A 19,073-nucleotide genomic window follows, 5' to 3' on the forward strand; every position below is an offset into this window, starting at 1 on the left:
AATGTTCTAGCAATGTATGCAATGAACATAGTGTGCTTGTTAGTGAACATTGTTTACTATAATGGGTAGACATTTGCGATAGGCAGTGCAATCTTTACGTGGATAAAATGTTTTGTTTAAAATATTCGTTGCAGCTATGTAGCGAGCAACTCAGCCCTTTTCATTTTTTCTATTTTGTATTTGAATGCTGTATGCATATTGATATGCAGTGCACCTCACCAATGTGCAATTCGTAGTTTATACAAATTTTAGTATAAGTTATTATATACCAAACATAAAAATCACTGAAAAACTTACTGAAACTTATTCCATTCAAGTTAATGTCCAAACTTTTTTAATGTTTTCCTGTTTCATAAGGCTGTATTCACTCGTTTATAAAAGTAATTCTTCATAATAAACGCAACAAGACTGAAAAATAACGATATTTACAGAAATTTCAATGAGTGCTTCTGAGACCCCCATCATGCAGTAACATCGAGTCGAACGCTCAGCATCCAAGGTTTAACAACATTACTACAGAATTAGTGATGTTGGACAGTTTATTCTGCTTCTTTAGCAACAACTTAGTGATAGCGATTTGATCGTTTCGAATCCAAATATAACATCAGAAAGCGCCGGAAAGTATTTTCAGACTTTTGTGCAAAGCAACTCACTCCAGTTTAATTTGGATTTCGAACAACATAGATTTGTTCACTTACATTAATTAGCAATTTCTCGTATTTTGCACCCAGACATCCCTCTCTACCATCCATATTCTGCAGACTCTGTTTCAAGTGAAACAGGTTTCCAAAATTATTTCTGTCAATAAGACTTGAAGCACTATATGCATTTCATAATAAACTCACCGGAGAACTGCATGACAGCCATCATGGTGTTCAAGATGACGGCAGCGCTGGTCGTGTTGAGGCCCAGTGACTGCAACTTGTCTCCAAACAGCAGGCTGAATGTGGCCACAAGGCACTGACCAGTCATCTGGTGTGTAACACAAAAAAGACAGTGGTGCTGAGAATGACAATAACATGTGAAGGCAAGGCGAATGGGATGTCATGAAGAGCCAACGAAGGCCTGAAAAGATGAAAATTGCAAGAGTAGCTACCTGACTGGTGTCTGCAGACCATCGGCCGCAGAGTTTGCAATTTCTTTCCTAACGCTATTTTCTGAGTTCTATCGAATCATTGATATTGCGAAAACTCAAACATGACTTATGTATTACTTTACAGCAACATGAATAACGAAAATAACTAATTATCAGTTCCTAATACTTCTACTTTGACGTAAAAAGAATCGTAACACAAAGAAGGAGTTGTGCGACAAAGCGAACGTTAATAGGTGTGTTTCTGCATCTGTAAGATGTTGTGTGCTCAAATTTCGCGCCAGTCCCTTAAGAGTGGCGTTAGTAGGTCCACTTTGAGGATGCAAATCAGCTTTGATTTAAATACATGCTGTATCGGTCGAGAGCGTTAGTTACCTTTGAAATTGGACGAGGTAAGCTGAAGTTAGCAAAAATTCCTTTAAGGTGACAAAAACGCCATTATGTACCGTATTCCCTGAAGTTGTGGCGTGTCATGTACTGTTCGCACTACAACAGCAGTGCAAATGCGCCAATGCAAAAAATGGTTCAAATGGTTCTGAGCACTATGGGACTTAACATCTGAGGTCATCAGTCACATAGAACTTAGAACTACTTAAACCTAACTAACCTAAGGACATCACACACATCCTTGCCCGATGTAGGATTCTAACCTGCTACCGTAGCGGTCGCGCAGTTCCAGACTGAAGCGCATAAAACTGCATGGCCGCTAAGGCCACGCCAATGCAGAACGTCGTCTTGGCACCGTCATCCTATGGAATATAACAACACGCAGATTTTGACACGCACTTCCTGCTACTGGGACAGTGTTATTAAGGAAGAAGTGGAAATTAAATTAGCAAATAATCTTCTAAATAGAGATGCGGGTTTTTGATTAAATTGGGGTGGAATCCTGTTTTCTCACTTGTCGAAAAACAGGGGGACAGAAATTATGATACCTCACCCATTGATTATTAATGTCACTGTCGATAACTTCTCACTTCGGCCATATTTGGTTTGTAATAGCACTAGCGTCTACAGTGTGTGATGTGTGTGTGTGTGTGTGGAGGGTGAAGGAGGGGTGGGTGGAGGGGGCTTCATCTTTATGGAGTTTCTCTGAAAACCGAGTTTTTAAATTCGCATGCTCAGCGTTTACTTGCTGCGGTTTTGCCTTGGAAATCGCATGGTTGTGCTCCTGCCAAAATATCAACGGCTGTCCCGTAAGTTCGAATACATCGAAAATTTTCACTTGATAAGCGAAAAGGAAAAGTTTCGTCATTACCCACGAATTTGATTGAAATAATTTTTGATTATGGGAATGTCAAATGGAAACATCTTCCATGGTGGAAAATGTACGGACATTGTTGACGAAAAGAAAATAAGGCCAGTTGCTAACACAGATGCAGAAAGTTGTTAGGAGCTTAAGACATAAGCATTTCGTATGATTTGAAATTTGACCAGCTACAAACTGTTGCGATGTATGCTACTTCAATTGGTCTGTGGAAGCGGCTTAGCGTTATTCATGAACAATGATCTGAAACAAATAAAGTTACATTAAAACAACGGTTTTAATGATAGAATATTGCACTATAATACTATCGTACATTATACTGGAAAACCTGGAACATTGGCTGAATGTCCTGCAGATGTTGGTGAACCAGTGGAGAAACAGACAAAACTGATAAAGTTTTAGGATAACTTCCGACGAAATACGTTTCGTTTAGTATCGCTTAGGACTTGTGTGATGAAAGGAAGCAGATATGAATAAATGAATGAATGAAGAGATTCGCTTGTCGCAGACAGAAGAAATGGTAAGTGCATTCGCTACTGTTAGGGTTGATCAGAAAGATGTTACTATGTTAGTGCAGACAAAGAAACTTAAGAAAAGTTCTTGCGTACAAAAAGATTATTGAGTGTTATTATTGCCATGAGAAAAGTCGTTATAAAGCTAAGTGCTACAAATAATAGCAAAATATTCAAGAGAAACACGGGAACCGAAACATCAATCTCTAAGGGCAAAAATTAGAAACATTTTTGCTACTTAGATAATGTTTGACTGGGTGATAGTACTCCATCAAAACGAACGACTTCACATAAGGAATGTATTTTAATACTTAAAACTCTATAGACGGTGAGAACACTAACAATGAACAAAGCTAATGCACTTCTGAGGCCGTTCTGGTGTCATCAAAATACCTGCCAACGGGTATGTATGTGTTGGTGTCACATTCACATCCGACTACGTCTTCTGGCTGCTTAATTTTCTTTTGTCAAGCAGTGTATTTAGCAGTGAATTACTTTGGCCTCTTCATAGTACATATATGTGTCTTTTAGTAGGTGGTTTTGAGCATTTCTGGAAACTGTTTGCGGATTCCCCTTCTGCTCATGATGTAACTTGTTCCATAGTCCTACGTCAAAAGCTTTGATACATTCTCTAGATACAATGTTAGTACTGACAAACTTAAAAGTAGCTTCAGGAATCATAGAAGTACTATTGTAAGCGAACGGGAACTAGTCAATGTAAATGTAATATTGGAACGCTTGAATATTCCTCTGCGCTATAACATAGGTAAATGGAGATCCAGAACAGGGCACATATATCTCTGAAGACTCTGTTATGCAAAGCTGGAGGTAACAGGGTCTTAACTTTTTCAAAATCAGTTCAGTATTTATAAGTGTTAACACGTCTGTGTATTGTGCTCAATTACCTCATAGGTGATTACATCGTCCAGCGGCATACACATGGGGACATAGACCATGTAGTGAGTGTATGAGTAACGTTCCTAAACGATGTAAAATTGTTTGCGAATGAAATAATTTTCCTAGGGAGGAGGAATCAAGTGAAGTGTATTCAGTTCATTATTCAGTTTAGTATTCAGTATCACCACAAGACAAGTGTGACATCTTCTTGTGCAGTGTTGCTGTGACTGTAATGTTTGTGGAATGGTGCAGAGGCAAAGACCAAAGTGAACTGACAGAGAAGTAGTTTGGTCTATACTTAAGAATAACAGGATACTCATGAGATTTAAATTGATGATAATAATGAGTTATTGGTCAATGGTCTGCAGTATGGAATGTAGATGTGGAAGAGGTACCCTCCTTTCGATATATTTGAAATCATGCAGTCATTTCATTACTCTGAAAGATGTTCCATAGATGCAGTACATTGTCTTTCGACTTACATTGCCGAGCGCGACCCCTAACACAATCATCCAACCCCACCCTCCATCGGGCGGAACTAGTTCATACTCCACAGTTTCTGCTCCAGCCATCTCTGCATCTGAAAAAGAGAACAGGAATAATTAGCTGAAAAATCCATGTCAGTATTATGAAGTTAGATGAACTTCCTAACGAAGGCCATGTGTCCTTCAGCTCTGAGCCTTGTCTGTTGTGTACATCTACATTAATAACTCACTGACAGAAGATGTATTTAACAAAATCATCTGTTAAAACATTTTCTCCTTCAATTTGCAGATGTAGTGAGAGAATGAAGTGATAAGCATCTGCCGCAACATTCCAAAACCTGAGACTTTCAACCTTACTGAAACCAAAATTACGGTTTGTCTATACACTTGAAGTCTATGTTAAACAAACGTGATATGGGTTCCAAAAAGCTGTGCAGTGTTCCTGCGTAGGTCTTACAATTGTTTTGAAAACAAACTACACCTTCTCAGTACCATCCACATATTTTTCTTTCACACGCCAAGCATGTTTCAATTAAAAATTATCTGAACTTTCAGCTTTGTACAGTGGGAACAATCCCGATATGATTATCTGAGAGTTTTTACCTATTCCGTCAGGTATACATGGAGTGAAAACATAAAATAATATTCTAGGATGCACAAGTTGCAGAACAGAATGTGTGTAAAGATCAGAAGAGTGTGAACGTAGATTTTCTGGGCTGATACTGCTGACAAAATCTAGCTTACACTTCCATCCATATTGTTATGTTCAAATTAGCGGTGTCACGCTCTTCATCTTCTGGCGAAGTGTCGAGATTTTGTGTGCGTCTCATATAGACACCGGGTTGTCAAAAAGTCAGTATAAATTTGAAAATTGAATAAATAACGGAGTAATGTAGATAGAGAGTTACAAATTGACACACATGCTTGGAATGACTTGGGGTTGTATTAGTCTGCGGACCTGGGAGGCCAAGCATGACGAAAGTGAAGGTAGAACACGATCATTACCGAACGACGCCCGCAAGAGATCTTTCGCGCGTCTAGCAATATGGGGTGTTCTTTTTTATTCTAATAAAACCCCTTGTCATTACAAACATGTGTGTCAATTTATACCTCTCTATCTACATTATTCCGTGGTTTATTAAGTTTTCAAATATTTACTGACTTTCTGATCACCCGGTATATAAACAGCGTCTGACTTTTCCCCCTAAACCCTTGGATTAGAGATCGGCGTCTTGTGCTATGGTGTGGACTGCCTTTCGACTCTTGGTGATTGTAGGTCCATTTAACACCTCCCTCCGCACCCACCTGAGCACGCCCCGGGGGCGCAAGAGGGGGATGCCCACGTATTCTCGACACTTCACCTACAGATCATGAGAGTGACATTTATCGAAACATTGTGGAATGTCAACAAACACACATTGACAAATCCTGAGATGATCTCCTCAGCTCTTAAGATTATTACACCAAACTAGTGACTTGGAGGGCGTGTGTTTTTACTATCGAAAATCTCTATCCCTGCTAGTGAAAGGGAGAACATTTCTTGCTGTCAGTGTGCCAACGTGTTTTAAATGGACATTTCAAACTGAGATCGAGCATGCACTATCACTTCACGACAAGAAGGGTTGTGAGCATCGGAAGCTTGTAGCTAGTTCGACAGCATTGAAGAACCGCCGCGAAGTGAGCTGCTGATATCTGTTAGATGTAATTTGTGGTTCATAGGTAATGTGGGGAGAATGTATTCTGGTGCATAGATGTCGACCTAAAAGTTCCCTTTTGAGATCGTTTGTGCAATGTATATGCAACGTACCGCGACTCCAGTGCGAATATTTAAGCTCAAGGCAAGGGATTAAAGTGGCATTTATGTGTTTCTGAAGTGTCTGCGGTAAACGTTGCAGTATGAACTATGACGACGTTATTCCTAAATGCGTCCAAACAGGACCAGCATGCTGTTATTATTTTCTTGGCTTCCAAAGGACATACAAATTAGACATCCATCAGAGGGTGAAGAATGTGGGTAGGGCAGCATGTCGGTCGAAAATCACCCTTATGGAATGATGCGCTAAGTTCTGTACTGTTGGCGAATCGACACAAGACGCCAGTCTATCTGGGTGCTTTACTCTAGTGGGAGACACTCGAGTATGAAATGTGAACAGTTCCTGTCAGATAAGGACGCCCAGCAGGTTGTTATGGTGTACTTCACGCAGCAGGACGCAATGTTTTGCCAAACACGGATATTCAAACTGGTGCGTCAGTGGAATGGTTGCCTCAATGCTCACAACGATTTTGCCTGATTGTCATAGCAACTGTGGACAGTACAGCCATCGAACGTAAACTTTTTGATCTCCCTTTATATCCATTCTGTATGGTGCAGTGGGATGTTTACGCAACTACACAGATCCGAAAATGGTCACATATGATCAAAACTAGACATTTGTAGAGAAATGTGCAACTTAGTCGGAAAAGTAAACTATATATAAGTTTCTATAAAATATAATAGACACTGCATGCCGCCATTGTAAAGAGAACTGCTGGACTATGTTAACCTATACAATATGCAATCATGTCCACACTAACAATTTCATACCGAAGCATCGATCACAAACAACAGAACTAAGCTCTGGCGTCATTCTATACAAGTAACGTAGTCAAGGAAACTCCTGAACGAAGGGGAAGAGTATAGCAGTGGCTGTATATCACTGAATGTTTCAGGCATGATATCCTTGGGTACAACACGGGCTTGGGCTAGTCATACTCACAGGTGGTACTATGTGTAGACGTCGGTGTCTCATATCACTGGCGAGATTAATTTGAGGTCTGTGTATTGTCAAGACAAGATCCTCCAGCCAACTGTTCAGCACAACAGTCAGTGTTGTTGCAAAGGGTTCGTCTCTTAAAACGAGAATGCTTGAGTGCTAGGCATGCAACTCGCAAAACACATCCATCCAGCAGGAATAACCCGACTGAGCAGGGTTGTGTTTAGTTCAAACTTCTTGGGCGTCATAGTAACACTCCCCACTCACAAATGGCCAGAAAACAAGTGAGACAGTGAGTATGTGAACGCGTCATAACGGTTGAAGCTAAAGTGTAAGAAATGTGAGACGTGGCACACATCTATGAAGTACAAAATTACGGAAGACAGGACATGCTGCAAAACCATAATGAAACACAAATGTAAGCCGACTTGCACAAATCCACTTTCATAATTAATGTAACGTCAGAAGTAAATCGAAGACCTCAGGAGATGATACTGTGCCGCTTCGCCACACATTGTTGTTGAGGTGAGCATTGAGATGTTTGGCTCCTTGCGGTGGATTCCCCTGTGTGCCGAAGCGGACGCGATAGGAGTCGGTTTTGAGTCTACAAACAGGAAGACCCTGAGGTGACAGCAAGCTGACTACGGGAGCTGGCAGTGTGACCTCCCTTTGTTATTACATTGTTTATAAGGAGCGGCGGTGCGGTGGCGTGATTGTTTACAGGGGTACTTGCAGCATTCAGTTTTTTTAGTCTGTCCATCATCGGATTAGCGCCTGTTGCTGTGGATGTTCCAAACCAAGATTCTCAACGAAACCTTGGCATACCTATACGAGAACGCTCGAGTTCCCAGTAAGGAATGTATTGTCGGTAGATTTACTTTTCTCAAGGAAATATCATGTTATCATTGTTGTCTGCTGTTGACTCCTTAACTGTAGACTGTACTTTAGGTGGGTCAGCTCCCCATAAATAGTGGACTTGGAACTGCCGGTGCTACCAAGGGTGTGTTCCCAGACTGCTGGTGTTCTGACTTGGGCAAATGAAGTAGATCAGATCGTATAAGGTGACGTTCCAAATTGGTCATAGTCATAATGGACACACCTGCGTCGATTTGGGGTCAAAGCTAATGAAGTCTGTTGCTGCTGTGCGTGTTGTGTGTGAATGAGAAATAGGTCATTCGTAAGGAGTGTTACACTGGCTGAACATTTAACTGTTTCCTGCGTTAATACTAATTCAAATTTCCAATCCATACAGGTGGCCAGGAAGGGTTATATTAGTCGTTGGTATTTAATTTAAATAAGTATTTTGTATTGTTGTTAATTATACATGACACATAATGCGATGTATGATTTTGTCTCGGGGGTTTGCACCTGTTTGCACCTGCCACAAACCGGCCATGTGTCAAAATTTAGGGAGCGGAGGTCCAGCATCTGCAGTGCAAAACCAACAATGCCTGTTATAGTTCGCTCACATCTGCAATTCTTGAAATTTCCTCCACTGGTGCCAAGGTCATGGAGAGGGACGCGGAGACCCTATAGTGGCGTCTCACGAGAATCTGTAGGGTGGTTACCAACAACTACGTTGACTGTTTGTTTCACATATAAATATATTATAAAATTTTTACTCGGTAACTGGATGTCATGCACGTTAAACAATCAACCCGACTGTATTTTCGTAATTTATAACCCTAGGTGCCGTAAAATGTTTTATAATCCGCAAGTGCTGCACGTATAAACGAAACCGTGTTATTACACATTAAGTCCACTGAAGATGCCTTAACGTAAAAGGTGAAACGCGTCTGGAGCAAATAAAATACATTGCAGCAAGAAAACAGTAATTTAATGTATAAAATAAGTACTTCAATCTGGGTTTTTAAACTCTGCCCTCTGTCTAACACAATGAACATTTTTTTCCTATTCATCCTAACATGTTCCGACGTCTGTGTCCTCTACTACGGGTTGGCAGTGGTAGCGACAAAGTGGTTAATAAAAAGCAGAATGGCTGAATCGCATTTTTAATTAATGTATTACAACGGAAAAGAATCAAAATTTAAATAATTGTTTGCCACTTAAATTGAATACTTGACAGTTCAGAATGTATGTCTTCTTTCATTTCTTTCAAAGAACGTCCTTTCACTAGTTACAGTCAGCGAATACCTAGGGTTCTTTGCAACTACTTAGAGAATGATATGTACAATGTATATCTACATCTACATCTACATCTACATCCGTACTCCGCAAGCCACCTGACGGTGTGTGGCGGAGGGTACCCTGAGTACCTCTATCGGTTCTCCCTTCTATTCCAGTCTCGTATTGTACGTGGAAAGAAGGACTGTCGGTATGCTTCTGTGTGGGCTCTAATCTCTCTGATTTTATCCTCATGGTCTCTTCGCGAGATATACGTAGGAGGGAGCAATATACTGCTCGACTCCTCGGTGAAGGCATGTTCTCGAAACTTCAACAAAAGCCCGTACCGAGCTACTGAGCGTCTCTCCTGCAGAGTCTTCCACTGGAGTTTATCTATCATCTCCGTAACGCTTTCGCAATCACCAAACGATCCCGTAACGAAGCGCGCTGCTCTCCGTTGGATCTTCTCTATCTCCTCTATCAACCCCACCTGGTGCGGATCCCACACTGCTGAGCAGTATTCAAGCATTGGGCGAACAAGCGTACTGTAACCTACTTCCTTTGTTGTCGGATTGCATTTCCTTATGATTCTTCCAATGAATCTCAGTCTGGCATCTGCTTTACCGACGATCAACTTTATATGATCATTCCATTTTAAATCACTCCTAATGCGTACTCCCAGATAATTTATGGAATTAACTGCTTCCAGTTGCTGACCTGCTATTTTGTAGCTAAATGATAAGGGACCTATCTTTCTATGTATTCGCATCACATTACACTTCGCTACATTGAGATTCAATTGCCATTCCGTGCACCATGCGTCAATTCGCTGCAGATCCTCCTCTGATGATCCGAAAAATAAACTACCTTAGGACAGGCCCATGAGGAAAGGAATGTGCTGATTCAACATCCGTCAGCACCTTGTATCCTGTGTCATATTACAAGTGACACAATTGTGCCTGTCATAAATCAGACATGTGTCAAGGTTAGGGATGGCAGGTTCAGCATTTGTAGTGCTGAGGCGGTTATGCTTGTTATGTTTCACTAACATGTGTTATTCCTGGGATTCTATCATTATAAGCCATGGTCATGGAGGGAAACAGCCCTCCTGCCACAGCCCACCTGGACACTCATCATGCTGTCAGCCAGCTGCATTCAAGCCCTCTCCCCCCCCCTCCCCCACCTTTGAGAAATTTCAAGTTGCCTGCTGCGCAGCAACCGTTTCTCAGTTTCTCATGTAACTGGGTTCGATACATTTCACTGACATCAGTAACTACTATACCTTATCATCAAGGCAAGGCCACCCTCCCCCCCCCCACCCCCACCCCACCCAACCCCAAGTGTGCTGGAACTTTCGTCAACTACGTTTGCATTACTGACTTCCAAAAATTCGTTTAAGGACTGACTCACTAGACATATCGATAAATTTCCTTCAAATCTGTATAGCACCTGCCATGGTGTACTGCAACCTGCAATTTTGGTTGAAAATGTACATAACGATTTAGGAATTCGTGTTTGTTGATCATGAGTTTTACTGTAATTGCTACTTCACAAACCCAGAAAACGCGAAATAGAATCAAGTCCTGTTTCACGTTCTAGTTGCTTACTGTCACCAACAGATGGATCCCCACTTAAAAAAGTGACAAACGTTCATTCTCTCTACCATGAGTCATTCTCACTGACAACGAAAGTTGTCTGTACTGGGCAAACTCATTCAAAGTTCACTCTATGAGGCACACTTGGATTAAGACACAACAGAGCCTGAAATTAATTATTTTCTATAGTGTCAAAGTATTTTGAAATGTCTTCAAAGTTCGTTGGCAACACGGATCAAATGTCTAAGACGTAACTGAGGATAAGTACAAGAAAGAAAAAAAAAACGCTGTAAGCCTCAAAGCAATTAATTTACAACATCTGTGATGTCACAGTATTCTAAAACACGTCAGGATATGGAATGTCTATGTTTCAGAAACATCTAAATACGTGAAGTGTGTATTCAGTCTGAGTAAAAAACGTGACGCTTAAGTGGGTCATCGCAGTGTGCGTACATCAAAATTACTTTGCTCACGTATCTCATTATGACTGTGCATTCCAAGGTATGTGTCAGGGGAAAGGGGAGAGTGAAGAAAATATATCACTATAAAAAGTAATCGATGACAAATAATCCCAAAATGATTGGACACCTAGCTGAGGTTAAGTGAAAATGAAGCATTATAAGGTTCAAATTAATAATGTCCCGACATCTATGGTACAGCAACGTTCTAAAACGAGTCCGAAAATGTAATGTTTACGAATGGACCGAGTGTTTGATCCCTGTGCGAGACTGTTTACGTACACACACGATGACTTGCATCTTTCTTTTCAACTACTCTGTTATGAAATATAATTACTTCGACGATTACACGTAATTCCCCATCGCTATCGCTGCAGTAGTCACATTATTTCGTTTCTTTTTTCTATGTATTAAGACGTCGATATTATCTACTCTGCAAGCCGGCCATTTGATGCTGTCACACTCACGCACATACTTTAATGTTTATGTACCTTACTTCGCAATATTTACAGCTATTTTCTTTGGCCTTTGATAATTGGAGCTTTGAACCATGAGCTGTGTGGCTGAGTACTTCATATTAAGACTATATTTCAGCTGTAGCAGCATTAAGTACTGGTAGAATCTCTTATGCCATTTTTGGTTGTGGCCCCTTAAATAGTGGAACGCCACCACTTCTGAATGTGCATCTACATATGTTGTTGTTGTTGTTGTCTTCAGTCCTGAGACTGGTTTGATGCAGCTCTCCATGCTACTCTATCCTGTGCAAGCTGCTTCATCTCCCAGTACCTACTGCAACCTACATCCTTCTGAATCTGCTTAGTGTACTCATCTCTCGGTCTCCCTCTACGATTTTTACCCTCCACGCTGCCCTCCAATGCTAAATTTGTGATCCCTTGATGCCTCAAAACATGTCCTACCAACCGATCCCTTCTTCTAGTCAAGTTGTGCCACAAACTTCTCTTCTCCCCAATCCTATTCAATACCTCCTCATTAGTTACGTGATCTATCCACCTTATCTTCAGTATTCTTCTGTAGCACCACATTTCGAAAGCTACTATTCTCTTCTTGTCCAAACTAGTTATCGTCCATGTTTCACTTCCATACATGGCTACACTCCAAACAAATACTTTCAGAAACGACTTCCTGATACATAAATCTATATTCGATGTTAACAAATTTCTCTTCTTCAGAAACGCTTTCCTTGCCATTGCCAGTCTACATTTTATATCCTCTCAACTTCGACCATCATCAGTTATTTTACTTCCTAAATAGCAAAACTCCTTTACTACTTTAAGTGTCTCATTTCCTAATCTAATTCCCTCAGCATCACCCGATTTAATTTGACTACATTCCATTATCCTCGTTTTGCTTTTGTTAATGTTCATCTTATATCCTCCTTTCAAGACACTGTCCATTCCGTTCAACTGCTCTTCCAAGTCCTTTGCTGTCTCTGACAGAATTACAATGTCATCGGCGAACCTCAAAGTTTTTACTTCGTCTCCATGAATTTTAATACCTACTCCAAATTTTTCTTCTGTTTCCTTTACTGCTTGCTCAATATACAGATTGAACAACATCGGGGAGAGGCTACAACCCTGTCTCACTCCTTTCCCAACCACTGCTTCCCTTTCATGCCCCTCGACTCTTATTACTGCCATCTGGTTTCTGTACAAATTATAAATAGCCTTTCGCTCCCTGTATTTTACCCCTGCCACCTTTAGAATTTGAAAAAGAGTATTCCAGTCAACATTGTCAAAAGCTTTCTCTAAGTCTACAAATGCTAGAAACGTAGGTTTGCCTTTTCTTAATCTTTCTTCTAAGATAAGTCGTAACGTCAGTATTGCCTCACGTGTTCCAACATTTCGACGGAATCCAAACTGATCCTCCCCGAGGTCTGCATCTACCAGTTTTTCCATTCGTCTGTAAAGAATTCTTGTTAGTATTTTGCAGCCGTGGCTTATTAAACTGATAGTTCGGTAATTTTCACATCTGTCAGCACCTGCTTTCTTTGGGATTGGAATTATTATATTCTTCTTGAAGTCTGAGGGTATTTCGCCTGTCTCATACATCTTGCTCACCAGCTGGTAGAGTTTTGTCATGACTGGCTCTCCCAAGGCCGTCAGTAGTTCTAATGGAATGTTGTCTACTCCGGGGGCCTTGTTTCGACTCAGGTCTTTCAGTGCTCTGTCAAACTCTTCACGCAGTATCGTATCTCCCATTTCGTCTTCATCTACATCCTCTTCTATTTCCATAATATTGTCCTCAAGTACATCGCCCTTGTATAAACCTTCTATATACTCCTTCCACCTTTCTGCCTTCCCTTCTTTGCTTAGAACTGGGCTGCCATCTGAGCTCTTGATATTCATACACGTGGTTCTCTTCTCTCCAAAGGTCTCTTTAATTTTCCTGTAGGCAGTATCTATCTTACCCCTAGTGAGATAAGCTTCTACATCCTTACATTTGTCCTCTAACCATCCCTGTTTAGCCATTTTGCACTTCCTGTCGATCTCATTTTTGAGACGTTTGTATTCCTTTTTGCTGCTTCATTTACTGCATTTTTATATTTTCTCCTTTCATCAATTAAATTCAATATTTCTTCTGTTACCCAAGGATTTCTAGCAGCCCTCGTCTTTGTACCTACTTTATCCTCTGCTGCCTTCACTACTACATCCCTCAGAGCTACCCATTCTTCTTCTACTGTATTTCTTTCCCCTATTCCTGTCAATTGTTCCCTTATGCTCTCCCTGAAACTCTGTACAACCTCTGGTTCTTTCAGTTTATCCAGGTCCCATCTCCTTATGTTCCCACCTTTTTGCAGTTTCTTCAGTTTTAATCTACAGGTCATAACCAATAGATTGTGGTCAGAGTCCACATCTGCCCCTGGAAATGTCTTACAACTTAAAACCTGGTTCCTAAATCTCTGTCTTACCATTATATAATCTATCTGATACCTTTTAGTATCTCCAGGGTTCTTCCACGTATACAACCTTCTTTCATGATTCTTAAACCAAGTGTTAGCTATGATTAAGTTGTGCTCTGTGCAAAATTCTACTAGGCGGCATCCTCTTTCATTTCTTAGCCCCAATCCATATTCACCTATTATGTTTCCTTCTCTCCCTTTTCCTACACTCGAATTCCAGTCACCCATTACTATTAAATTTTCGTCTCCCTTCACTATCTGAATAATTTCTTTTATTTCATCGTACATGTCTTCAATTTCTTCATCATCTGCGGAGCTAGTTGGCATATAAACTTGTACTACTGTAGTAGGTGTAGGCTTCGTATCTGTCTTGGCCACAATAATGCGTTCACTATGCTGTTTGTAGTAGCTTACCCGCATTCCTATTTTCCTATTCATTATTAAACCTACTCCTGCATTACCCCTATTTGATTTTGTGTTTATAACCCTGTAGTCACCTGACCAGAAGTCTTGTTCCTCCTGCCACCGAACTTCACTAATTCCCACTATATCTAACTTTAACCTATCCATTTCCCTTTTTAAATTTTCTAACCTACCTGCCCGATTGAGGGATCTGACATTCCACGCTCCGATCCGTAGAACGCCAGTTATCTTTCTCCTGATAACGACATCCTCTTGAGTAGTCCCCGCCCGGAGATCCGAATGGGGGACTATTTTACCTCCGGAATATTTTACCCAAGAGGATGCCATCATCATTTAATCATACAGTAAAGCTGCATGTCCTCGGGAAAAATTACGGCTGTAGTTTCCCCTTGCTTTCAGCCGTTCGCAGTACCAGCACAGCAAGGCCGTTTTGGTTAATGTTGCAAGGCCAGATCAGTCAATCATCCAGACTGTTGCCCCTGCAACTACTGAAAAGGCTGCTGCCCCTCTTCAGGAACCACACGTTTGTCTGGCCTCTCAACAGATACCCCTCCGTTGTGGTTGCACCTACGGTACGGCCATCTGTATCGCTGAGGCACGCAAGCCTCCCCACCAACGGCAAGGTCCATGGTTCATCTACATATATGTACATTAATTATTTCCGTTTAATAAGGTTCCTTTCATTTTTGTAGTACTTGCAGCAATGGAGGATGGTCACACAATCGCATGCTCACAGGCAATGTCTTGTCATATGCAGTTGGTGTTTTTTGGTCATGTTTTCGTAGATGTCCTGCATAATACGATAAGCATCAGACTGTGTTGGTATTTTAATGAAATACACAGACAATTTATATGCAGCTGTATTTAATTTGAAGCATCATTATATTCCTGCCTGCATTATCTTTACTCCCCCCTCCCCTCCCTCCCCCCCTCCCCATCTCCTATCCCTGCCTATTCTGTTGATGAAAGAAAGAAACGTTGGGTGATGACATTGCACACGTTATCAGACTGAATACACTTTATGTATTTAGATACTGTAACAACGTAAACATTACATTTTATGGCGTAATTTAGAATATTGCGGCACAATAGATGTGGTAGAGCAATTAATTATACATTTTCAAAGCTTCTTTTGTACATAACTTCTAGGTGGCCAATAATTCTTTAGCGTCTGTTAGTGATTTTTTCTGGTGATACATTTTCTCCCCTTTCCACATGACAAATGCCTCAGAGTTCACAATCACAGTGAGACATTTGTGGAAAATAATTTTGATGTAAACATCCTGTGATAATCTACATAATTACACTTTTTGTAGCGACTAAATACACTTTGCGCATTTTGATACTGCCACAACATAGAAATTTCATTGTCGGTTGCATTTTAGAATATTGTCACGTCATTGATGTGGTGAAGAAGTTTATAGCGGTTTACAGCTTTTTTCTTGTATTCAACTCCACTAGGTCTTCGATAATAGATGTTAACATCGCTCTGTCCGTGTTGCCAACGAATTCTGCAGACATTGTTAAATACTGTGACACCATAGAAAGTGGTTAATTTTAGGCTCTTCTCTTAAACCAAGTGGGTTTCATAGAACGAACCGACAGTGAGAATAATTCGTGGTACAGGGACAAACTTCTGTTGCTTTTTTAACAATGGATCCGTCTGTTTTGACAATAATCAGCTGCGATATGAAATAGGACTTGACTGTATTTCGGTTTTTCGGGGTTTTCAGAATAGTGTGTAAGGTGAAACTCAAGTTCAACAAATACGAATTCCTGATTCGTTATTTACGTTTTACAAGCAAATGTCGGGTTTTAATTATGTGTAGAGAAATATGCTTCTATTCACCCAAATGTTCGACGACTTCGGCACGTGTCGACAGAATTCCAGGAATACGAGGTGTCAGCGAAATGTAACAAGCATTATAGCTTCAGCACTGCGGATACTGGGTCTCTCGTCCCCAACCTTGACATTAGTCTTGTTTACAACAAGTGCAAATGTCGCAGCTACACTATGTCACAGTAAACGAAGTGCTCACAATTTCTGAGTAGGCACCTTTCTTTTCCCGTGCCCAAATTGTAATGTAAGTTATTTAACATTTTGTGAGTGGTTACGAACAACAAGAAGTATTGGCTGACTGTAACCAATGAAGATACGTACTTTCAAAGAAGTGAAACAAGCCATTCATTGCAAACAGACTTCTGTTTAAATGCCGTGGCGAGTAATTATTTATATTTTGATTTCTTTGCAACTGTAATACTTTAACTAAAAATGTTAAGCAACCATTCTGTACTTTATTGACCGAGATGTCGCTCCCACTTTGGACATTTGACAGGGTACATAGATGTCGAAACTCGTTACGGTAAACAGAAAAAAATACATTTTGTTTGCTAGAAGGAAAAGTTTAAAAAACCAAAATTTTAACAGTCATTTTATAAATTTAAATGGAGCAGTTCTTGCTACAATGTATTGTGTTTGCTTCAGACGCGAAAACACTTGAGATCCTAATTTTTACGTAAATAAATTACTACTTACAATTACTCGTTTTCCTGGCTGAAATCTGGTTTCCTCTCATCTGATCGTAGATTAGAGGACACACTATCACTCCACCTATGAAACGTAGACACTTTTCAAGTCCGCTTTTTCTCTTAATTACATATTTCGATAAGGTAACTGCTGAAACACAACACTACTAATGTAGCAGTTACAGCAGATTTTCTTTCGACAATCATAATTTCTGTTGTAGCAAAGTTTTCACTTGATATTGGTAACCAAACGAACGACATAATAATAACTGTTCCCTTCTCGTCTGTTTCTAGTTATGAATGTGTGTGTTTCCAAGTGTACATCACACTAATATTTTTTTAAAATATATAATATAATATTAAGATATTCGGGAGGGTAGGGCTCTGGGTAGTCAGGGACGAAATTGTAGAAAGCTGAATGCGGATCTAATAGTTGTCAGACAGTAAATAGCAAGTCATTGAGGTTTGTATGGTTGGATTTTTGGTTCAAAGGTTACTTACAGTGGACCATAGGAGAGTGAGGGGAAAGAATTGCGAGGTATTATTCTTATGATCATTTGTTGGAGTGTTGTTCCAGTATTTTATCTATTAATGTAAATTGTGAGTTGTTTTCCTCTTATAAGTAGTCAGACAAAAGGGTTTTCATCTCTGATTTGGTTTCTGTATATGATAATTCACTTTTAATATCAGGGGGTGTCATTTATTGTATATTTCGACTATTTTCATGTTTCCTTCTCTACAGATTGGCTTTTGATTATGGTCTTTGAGATGTTCAGCAAAAGTAGAGTGGTTTGTCCCGTATTTCCATGCTCTCATGGGTACTTCGTATCTTTCATCGAACTTTCTACCTGTTTGCGTCAAGTACCTCTCATCACAAAAGTTACATTTTAAATGATGTATACCTGCTTTTTCGTACGTGTATGTCTGTTGTTAGTTCATAGATTTGTCTATTGCGTATGCTGTGTTTATGCCTTGCTTTTGAAAATGTTAGTGATTTTATGTCTGAGTTTGTGTTTGTATGTCACTGAGTTTCGTATTCTATCTTCTCTTGTATTTTCGTGCTACTTTCCAGATTTCAGCCGGAGAAACGAATAACTATAAGTAGTATCTAAAAATTAGGATGTGAGCTGTTTTCTAATCTACAAGTATCTCTTGTAAAGACAAAACTGTACTGTTCCATTTAAATCCACTCAAAATGCCTAAATGTATAGTGAAAAGCGTTTGGAGCAAACAAAATAGATCGCGCCAAGTAAAAGGCGTTTGAATTTGTAGAATGAGTATTTATGTACTTGCTCACGCAAACAAACCTACCAAATTTAAGTGTTTATCTATGAAGTAGAAGGACCTGTCCAGAAGAAATTATTTCAGAGTAGATTTATAATCTGCTTTGCAGCTGAAGAGAACCACTGGGTTGATGCAAGAGACGTAAACTTAAAAGATTTCTCAGGAAGGCTTCTGTAGTCTAAACACAGTTTTAAATCTGAAATTTTAAATATATCTGAAATGAAAAGTTTGTAATGAAACTGTGTTATTAGTTTTGACTTATGCGACTGAAGAATGCAGTTTAAATACGAAAGAATTAAGACCGGGCTTGGAAAGTTGTATGTTTGGTAAATATTAGGAGTGGTGGGAAACACACACAAATGGACCTGAGGAAACACTGAGGTGTACGACGTCATTACGATGATTATGGTGGGAGGTGGACAGTTGATATTTTAAATCATGCTTTGATTAACGAATTTCAACCGTAACGGTTGCTGGCCGTCGTGGCTGTCCACCAGTCGCCCTTCATCCTGCCTTAATGTCACTGCACACTATTGCGACAGTCTGCCTGTCGCAACATCACAGATTTATCGTACAGGTGCTATCCAAGGCCGCTCTCCTCTTGTTTATGATCAGAAACAGGTAGCAACTTATCCGTACATCTGCGATTACGGATGGTGATAAATTCGCAACACCTTGCAACATCAGATTATCAGTCTGCAGTGGAGATGTACACTAAGGTCTACTTTATTTATCG

General features: G+C 40.1%; 1 protein-coding gene across 1 annotated transcript in view; it reads right to left on the reverse strand.

The window, feature by feature from the left end:
* Nucleotides 1-19,073, reverse strand: part of LOC126272521 (monocarboxylate transporter 2-like) — a 115,285-nt gene that overhangs the window by 91,212 nt on the left and 5,000 nt on the right. Inside the window, exons 2-3 of the mRNA XM_049975429.1 lie at nt 4,252-4,349; nt 846-972 (exon numbers count right to left, since the gene is read on the reverse strand). Coding sequence (XP_049831386.1) covers nt 846-972; nt 4,252-4,341 — 217 coding nt within the window. The 5' untranslated portion in view covers nt 4,342-4,349. The remainder of the gene's footprint in view (nt 1-845; nt 973-4,251; nt 4,350-19,073) is intronic.

This window comes from Schistocerca gregaria, chromosome 5 (genome assembly GCF_023897955.1).
Source record: "Schistocerca gregaria isolate iqSchGreg1 chromosome 5, iqSchGreg1.2, whole genome shotgun sequence".
Taxonomy (NCBI): Eukaryota; Metazoa; Arthropoda; class Insecta; order Orthoptera; family Acrididae; genus Schistocerca; species Schistocerca gregaria.